The 8,703-nt window shown below is 44.6% G+C and overlaps 1 protein-coding gene across 2 annotated transcripts; it reads right to left on the bottom strand.

Annotated features, from left to right (window-relative positions):
* Positions 1 to 810: 810 nt before the first annotated feature.
* nxt2 (nuclear transport factor 2-like export factor 2) lies at positions 811 to 7,688 on the bottom strand. 2 transcript variants are annotated; one of them, XM_078411890.1, is made up of 4 exons: positions 7,565 to 7,688; positions 5,554 to 5,640; positions 3,714 to 3,858; positions 811 to 1,310 (listed from the first exon to the last, which is right to left on the bottom strand). In XM_078411890.1, the coding sequence occupies exons 1-4, from the start codon at positions 7,577 to 7,579 to the stop codon at positions 1,132 to 1,134; spliced, it is 426 nt and encodes a 141-aa protein (XP_078268016.1). In that variant the 5' UTR covers positions 7,580 to 7,688; the 3' UTR covers positions 811 to 1,131. The 2 variants fall into 2 exon arrangements, with proteins under 2 accessions (XP_078268016.1, XP_078268017.1); XM_078411891.1 differs by lacking the exon at positions 7,565 to 7,688 and adding an exon at positions 7,047 to 7,350.
* Positions 7,689 to 8,703: the final 1,015 nt, after the last annotated feature.

The raw sequence follows: 8,703 nt of genomic DNA, 5'->3' as shown, positions 1-8,703 counted from the left end.
TTGACCAGCGAAGCAGTGTATTTGGACCATGTTAGGTCCTCCGAAATGTGAGTGCCCAGAAACTTGAAGCTGGACACTCTCTCCACGCCGTCCCCGTTGATAGAGATCGGGGCATATTCCCCGTTATGTGACCTACGGAAGTTGATGATCAGCTCCTTGGTCTTGGTGGTATTTAGGGACAGGTTGTTATCCGAGCACCAGTCCGCCAGGTTCTGCACCTCCGCTCTATAGTTTGTTTCACCCCCGTTGGTGATAAGCCCGATCACCGTTGTGTCGTCTGCAAACTTGAAAATGGTGTTGGTGTCGAATGCAGGAACACAGTCGTGTGTGAAGAGGGAGTAGAGCATGGGGCTCAGAACACAGCCCTGTGGTGTGCCGGTACTCAGGGTGATAGTGGAGGACAGGTGCGGGCCCATTCTCACTGCCTGCGGTCGTTCCAGCAGGAAGTCCAGGATCCAGTCACATAATGACGAGCTGAGGCCTAGCTGGTGGAGTTTGGTGATGAGCTTGGTGGGGGTGACCGTGTTGAAGGCGGAGCTATAGTCTATGAATAGCATCCTCACGTACGTGCCCTGTCTCTCTAGGTGAGTCAGGACAGTGTGAAGAGCCAGAGGGATGGCGTCCTCTGTGGATCTATTTGCCCTGTATGCAAATTGATGTGGGTCCAGTGAGTCAGGGATGCTGGATTTGATGTGTGAGAGGACCAGCCTCTCAAAGCACTTCATGACTATCGGCGTTAGGACAGTAGCTCTACCGCTAGACCACCGTGCCACCCATATATTGAATCCAGGAGCAGCACAAAAACATGATTTAACCAAGTTGTTTATTGAAGTCCATTTCAAAAGTACAATATACAACTGAAAATATTAATGATACAAATGGCATTTCTGATCAAAAAAGGTGTACAGAGTGTGTCTATCATACACCAAACACTGAATATCAGTATGGATGCGGAGGCAATATACTTCTCCACAAAGCCTTTTTTTCCTATTCTCTCCTGTCAATCTAACATACAATGCTTTATATACTTCAAGCATTGTATTAAATGTTTGAATTTTGTCAACACTTCCACTATTTATTTCCAGAATGAAATCCAAAACAGTGACAGTCTCCTTCCGTTGAAGTGGGGAGTTAGTTGGCCCAATCCTGGAAGCGGAAACAATCGCTCGCTATTTTCCACACAGTATTTTGCGGTGTTACTTGTGCAGTGAGTAAGAAGTTTTGATTGAAGTACCGCTGTTTGTTTCCATCAAAATTTACCGTGCCACAAGTGACCACGAGTACGGTGGTCTGGCCCTGAGTAGCAAGCTCTATTTGCAAACAAAGAAAGTTTCATGAGAAGATGAGCAAAACCCAAAACTATTCCAGTACACATCGGATAATTACGTGAAACAGCCCAATAAGTTATACAATAATCTGACATGCAATCTTCAACAAATGGATGGTATATTTATTTAAAATACCAGGCAGAATTAAAGGTGACAAAGCACAATAAAAATGTTGACTACAAAGCTGTGGTCTTTCAGTATATTTCCCAGCATCAATTTTATCTTTCATTTTTAATGTGGAGAGAATATAAGTTCATATGTTCTAGGAGCTGAATTAGGCCATTCAGCCCATCTACACCATTCAATCATGTCTGATCTATCTTTACCTTTCAACCCCATTCTCCTGCCTTCGCCCCATAACACCTGACGCCTTTACGAATCAACAATCTGTCAAACCCCGCCTTAAAAATATCCATTGACTTGGCCTCCACGGCCTTCTGTGGCAATGAATTCCACATTCCAACATAAGAAAATAAGAACAGAGGTCTACCATTCAAGCCTGTGTTGCTATGCAGTATTATCATGGCTGAGTTTGCTCATGGCTCGTCTCCTCTTCCATATGCCAGTTTCCCCCCATTGCCCTCAATTCCATGAACTTTTAAAAATGTATCTACTTTCTCTTTAAATACCCCAATGATTTTGCCTCCACATCTCTTTGGGATAGAAAATTCCTGAGAATCACCACTCTCTTTGAGAATCTCCTCCCCCTTGGGAAACTAGTCAATGACCTAAAGGAAAGACATCAACATGGAAATCTAAACTTGATCATGTAAGACTGGTTTGAATAAAAGTGTCACAATTTCTGCAACATTAGATGAAAACTGTGCAAGAAGGAGGTGAAAACAGTCTGGACATTCCAACGAGATGTTGACTGCATCCCTTATGTTAGGGCCCAGTAAACAATTGGGGAGAAAAAAATTACAGATTGCTAAGCTATGCTTCCTTCTTCAGCTTTTGAAAACTTAAGACATCCAAAAGTAAAAATCATCTAAATTAACAGAAAAAAATCTAATATTTACTCCCTCATGGCTGTTCCTTCATTCAAAATCAACAGAAAAGGAGCCAGTGCACTATCTAGCATGCTGCAGAATATTCAGTAACGTTAGTATTGTAACTTAGGGGGCACATGTAGTAACTCCTCAGCCTTTCCCTACATTCCCTATAATGTCAAGCAGTGATGTGCATTTGATACCATGAACAGCTGCACACAACTTCGGGGTTTTCACGTTCATGCAAAAATCCTGAAGAAGCTGTCTTTTATTTAGGTAAATTACTTAAGCAAAGATGGAGAGGAATTCATGTGAAGCAGTTCGGGCAAAAGGCAAAAAATCCTCTGATTTTTTAACCACAGATTTCAAGTCCAATGCAAAGAATGAAGCTTCTTTGTCATGGGTAAAATTTAAAAAGTGAAGGTGCCAGCCACAGCAACCTCTGTGTCCTTGCACAAAACATGATAAATGCTTTGGACATTTAAAAATTATTGCATTATTTCTCTAACAATGTTTTGCCAGTAAATTAGAAATTTTTAGTCTATAATAACCCCACCATAGCAAGCAAGGTATTTATTCACAAAATGCTGGAGTAACTCCAAGACCCGAAACGTCACCCATTCCTTCTCTCCTGAGATGCTGCCTGACCTGCTGAGTTACTCCAGCATTTTGTGAATAAATACCTTCGATTTGTACCAGCATCTGCAGTTATAGCAATCTGCAGTTACACCACCATAGCAAGCAGACATTTATAACAGGAAACAAGACTGAACACAAGTTAAGCATAATTGCTGTTATTACTTAATGAATCTGTGTTTGCCAAAGACAAGAAATCTAATTATTTTTCATCAGATTTTACAGATAGTGTGGAAACGGGCCCCAGCCCACTGAGACCAGCGATGACCCTACATACACACACACTAGCACTACCCGACACACCAGGGACCATTTACAATGAACAGAAGCCAATTAACCTACAACCTGTACATCTTTGGAGTGTGGGTGGAAACTGGACCCAGAGAAAACCCACGTGGTCACAGGAAGAACGTACAAACTCCGTCCAGACAGCACCCTTAGTTAGTCAGGATTGAACCCGGGTCTCTGGCACTGCAAGGCAGTAACTCTGCCGCTGCGCCACCGTGCTGACCTTCTTCAGTTAAAAAGGGCAAATGCTTAAAAATTGGAAATGACCGCACACTTTGTGGGTGATTCATGTCACCACTATTTCTTTGATTTGCTCAGATTAAAAAATATATTATCAAGTTCAGATTTGGAACAAAAAAAAGTTAACAGTTAGAAAAGTACTCAGACCTACAGAAAGAGGAGTTGAATACCCGAAGTTATTAGAGATATAACATATTTAAAACAATTTCTAACAAGTATGAATGAAGCATACCATGTACAGGCTGACAATCCAGCATGTTTATTTGGAAATCACTAGAAGGCAACATTTCAAAAAATTCAGTAAGTGCCTGAAGGCCTGAAATTGTGTTGCCATTCCACACTAACGTCGCTGTGTCCATATACAATTTGGTCAACCCCTATGAAAAAGAGTAAAACTTAGGTTAAAAATTAACCAAATGAAAGAGCTGAAAGCATCATGCATGATTATTCTGTTAAATATTAATCTGTGATAAATGTCTAAATACATCACAAGCCTATCAGTCAGTTTAGCAGCTTCCACCTTAAACACTAAGCTCCTAGTCACCGCAGCCAATTTAAAACTAAACCCACAATTTCAGTGACATGATTAGATGAATGTACATTATACCACACAATAAAAATGTTTCAGGACCAGTCACCATTTATTTATTTATCTTTAAGTTGCAACATGAACCCTGGCCAATAAATTATTTTGCACCACTTAAAACCAGCAGCTGAAGGTAGACCTAATCCACAGCAAATCATTGGAGCACATACTTCAGAGTCTTTTAGCAGCTAAGATGAAGTAAGGTAGAAACACAACCTCAAGCAGGAATTTTGTTTGTGCTAGAAACTTTTTTCTGGCATTCCTCCACCCTCCCCCCGCCACTCCTGCCTTCCTGTAACCTCAAATGCAGACTCACACATCTTCCTGGACTACTTTACCAGAGCACCAACTGAACAGAATATTCAAGTGCACCCACACCAAGGTCTTGGATGTACTCAAAAGAAATAAGACGTTTAAAACTTTTTCCTTCAGCTCACAAATAAATTAGCTGATTTTATAATGCCAACCGTGTATTTTGCTTAAGTATGTTGCTTTGACAAGGCACATAATGTGCACAGAACAGTTCAATAGCCCATGACAATGTACATTGGTTAGTACCTTAACTGGATAATTCAGTGGAAAAAAAAAGTATTAAAATGGCTGACAGCAAAGTAGAGCTTTGAAGAGTTGTGTGGTTGTCCTTACCAATTTAGATCTTTTTTTGTTACAGAAACTACGTTGAAATAACTGAAAATACCACAAAATGCCAATGATAACAACTGAAATGTATCAAACTGAAAAATATTAAAATTGAAAAATATCAAGCAGTATTAATGTGAATATGTGGATATTAAACTATTTGGAGAGGGTGGTTTACCCGGATGCTGCCTGGATTAGAGGGTTTCAGCAACAGGGAGAGCTTGGACAGACTTGGATTGCTTTCTCTGGAACTTCAAAGGTTCAGGGAAGACTCGGTAGAAGTGTATAAAATTATAAGAGGCATAGATAGACAGTTGGAAACTTTTTCCCAGGGTAGAAATGTCCAGCACTAGAGGGCAGAGCTACAAGGTGAGGGGGTCAGGTTTACTCAGAAGGTGGTGGGGCTGGGAATGCATTGCCAGGGGTGGTGGTGGAGGCAGATACGATAGTGATGTTTAAGAGGAATAGAGAGATATGTGCAGGCAGATGAGTTCAGTTCAGCCAGGCATCATGTTCGCCACAAACATTGTGGGTGGAAGGACCCATTCCTGTGCTGTACTGTTGTATTTCTCTTCTCATCTCTTTCCCCTCTCCTCTCCCACCTCCTCCATCCTCTCTCTCTCCCCCTCCTCTATCTCCGTTCCCCCTCCCTTCATCTCTGTTCCCCTTGTTCTTGATTATATATTAATTATCTGCTAGTACGAGCGAGACTAAAGATATGTGGATAAAGGATAGAAGTCATGGGCAGCTCTAACAGATGCACCACCGTGCTGCTCCAAGCACTGTCAAGAACAGATGTAAAAGAAAAAGTACAACTCTGGAACTTTACATCCTGAAAGATACTTACTCTTCTTCTTTTATCCATTGTCTCATAATAAATGTTGACGAATTTATCAGCGGCTCTGCATGCTTGGTCTGCATGAGTTTTGAAGTCCTTAAAATTAAAAGAATCTGATTTATACGCTTTACAAGGAGACAGCTGCATATTGATTCAAGACTTGTAAGAGAATCAAATTCTCAACATCAGTAGTAAATTCAGTTCTGAAGTGAAATATTAACTGTTGCTTTTCTACAGATGTGGGCTGGCCTATTAGATATTTCTAACATTTTCTGTATTTAATTTAGATTGTCAACACCTGCAGTTATTCGACTTTTAATAAATTCAGCCTTTTCTGGTGAAGGGTTTTGTGTTTAAATCCCCTTCCGGAGACTGGAATACAAAATCTAAGAAGAAATATCAGTATCACACTAAGGAAGAGCTTCACTTTCAGAGCTGCTTTTAGAAGTGACACACGGATCTGACACCAAGACTCTCGAGTTGAGGGAGAATACTCTGGTTTTTAGTTTGCCAGGTTGAACATTGCACTGAAGGCCAACTCTCTGGGTACATGTGTAAGAAGCAACTGCAGATGCTGGTTTCAACCAAAGAGAGACACAAAAAGCTGGAGTAACTCAGCAGGACAGGCAGCATCTCTGGAGAGAAGGAATTCCAACTCTCCAGAGATGCAGCCTGTCCTGCAGTGTTACTCGAGCTTTCTGTGTCTCTCTCTGGGTACATATATATTCCAATTATTGACAGTCACAGCAGAGATGCCTGTGACCATGTGCCAGACTGCAGATACCGGAATATCAGGCAAGAGCGGCTGGAGGAACTCAGCAAGTCAGGCAGCAACTCTGGAGGGGGACACAAAATGCAGCAGTAACTCAGTGGGTCAGGCAGCAGCTCTGGAGAGAAGGATTAGTTGACATTTCGGGTTGAGACCCTTCTTCAGACTGAGTCAGGTGAGGGGGAGACTAAAGATATGGAAGGGTAAGATGGGAAAATTACATCAAGGAAATGTAGAATGATTCATTTGGAGGGAATGGACAGAGGACGTTGGAGAAACTTGATCTAGACTTCAAGAGGGGATTTAAAGAAAGAGTTTAAAGAGATGGGAGGGAAGTGGGGCAAGCAATAGCTGATAGTTGAGGAAGGTTTGACATACAGGTGAGGAGGGCTGTTTCTCAATTCCATCAATAACATGAGGCTTTATAGGGCGCTGGTCAGACCGCATTTGGAGTATTGTGAGCAATTTTGGGCTCCATATCCTGGGAATGATGTGCTGGTGCTGGAGAGGGTCCAGAGAAGGTTTACGGGAATGATCCCAGGAATTAGTGTCAAGTCAAGTCAATTTTATTTGTATAGCACATTTTAAAACAACCCACGTTGATCAAAGTGCTGTACATCTGATTAGGTACTAAGGAAAAGTGGGTGAAGATACGATGAGCATTTGGCGGTGCTGAGCATGACCTCGCCAGAGTTTAGAAGTATAAGGTGGGAAGGATCTCATTGAAACTTACCGAATAGCAAAAGGCCTGGATAGAGTGGATGTGGAGAGGATGTTTTCACCAGTGGGAGACTGTAGGGCACAGCCTCAGAATAAAGGAAAGGAGATGAGGAGGAATTTCTTTAGTCAGAAGGTGGTGCTTTTTGATTTTTGCCTTTGGATTCATTGCCACAGAAGGCTTTGGAGGCCAAGCAATGGGGATGATGATGATAGATGAATTTGTGATTAGTATTGGTGTTATGGGGAAAAGGCAGGAACAATATTACAGTCACCCACCCCCCAGCAGGGCAGGGCAGCGCGCCCAGTGGGTGCCCGGGCGGAGCTGGGGATCGATCCCGGGTCCCCGGCGCGGGGGAGGGGCGCTTTAACCCGCTGCGCCACCGCGCCCGCCCTCCGCCAGGCCCCAACGTGACGCCCAATGAACCCCGCGACCGGGGGGAGCGGGACCCCCGGCCGCGCCGCGCCAGGACACGGGAATCACCGCCGCCGCCCCCCGGCCGCCAGCCCGCGTCCCCTCCCCCTCCCTCTCACCAGGGAGCCGGCCATCAGCCGCCCGCGTCCCCGCTCCCCGCTCCAGCCGCTTCAAACCGCCGCCGCCGCCGACAACACGGCCCCTTCCGCTGCGCCGCACCGTGCCGCGCCGCTAAAGCCTCCCGGATCCCCTGACCCCCCGATTCCCGTTCCGCCCTGGCCTGGCCGGGTGACGTCGCACAGTTACACGTTATGCACATATTTGTTGAAAATACACACAGACAGATGTGTTTAACGAATCACTTCATTGTTAGACTGCTGCATTGTTTCAAATCACTGGATTGCAACGATATTGTGATTTCTGTTAATAAAGGCAGTGTTGCATTTTCTAAACCTATCCTCATTCATCATAGGTGAAGATAGACACAAAATGCTCAGCGGGTCAGGCAGCATCTCTGGATAGAAGGAGTGGGTGATGTTTCGGTTCAACACCCTTCTTCAGACTGAGAGTCAGAGGAGAGGGAGATACAGAGATATGGAAGGGTGAGGTGTGAGTAGTAGGGTTGCCAACTGTCCCGTATTAGCCGGGACATCCCGTATTTGGGCTAAATTGGTTTGTCTCGTACCGACCGCCCTTGTCCCATATTAGGCCAGGGGGGCACTGTATGCCCCGACACTGTAGGCCCCAATGCTGTAGGTTCCGACACTCTAAGTCCCGACACTCTAGGTTTCTGACATTTTAGCTCCGGACGGTCTAGGTCCGGAGGCCCGGGCACCACCTAACGGAGGTTGCGTAGCAACCCGCAACCCGGCCCGGGCGGCCGCCATTGGTGGAGCGGGAGCACGTGGCCACTGGCTGGGTCAGGTCACGTGGGGTGGTGATGTACCCTTTGTCCCTTATTTGGGAGTAAGGAAGTTGGCAACCCTATGGGACAAGGGCGGTCCCATACGGGACAAACCAATTTAGCCCAAAATACGGGATGTCCCGACTAATATGGGACAATTGGCAACTCTAACCCCTGGTGTACACACTTCCCCAACACCTCAGTCACGGCTCCCCCCCTCTACGCTCACCTCTCATCCCCGAGTTCTATATTTTCCTCCTTCCTCTTGCACCCATATCCAACCCTCCGGCTTTCATCTCCTTATCTGACAACCTTTGTTTCCTTTTCATCTCTGGCCTTTTGTCACTTACTCCA

This window comes from Rhinoraja longicauda, chromosome 15 (assembly GCF_053455715.1).
Source record: "Rhinoraja longicauda isolate Sanriku21f chromosome 15, sRhiLon1.1, whole genome shotgun sequence".
NCBI lineage: Eukaryota > Metazoa > Chordata > Chondrichthyes > Rajiformes > Arhynchobatidae > Rhinoraja > Rhinoraja longicauda.
The sequence above is the reverse complement of the archived record's forward strand: the minus strand, read 5'-3'. Positions and strand labels throughout refer to the sequence as shown.

Bases quoted from the DNA above. Each gene is read 5' to 3' on its own strand.
- nxt2 (XM_078411890.1), bottom strand. The intron at 3,859-5,553 runs GTAAGTATCTTT...TCTTTTTCATAG, and splicing joins CAATGGATAAAAGAAGAAGA to GGGTTGACCAAATTGTATAT. The intron at 1,311-3,713 runs GTATGCTTCATT...GTTTGCAAATAG, and splicing joins GGATTGTCAGCCTGTACATG to AGCTTGCTACTCAGGGCCAG.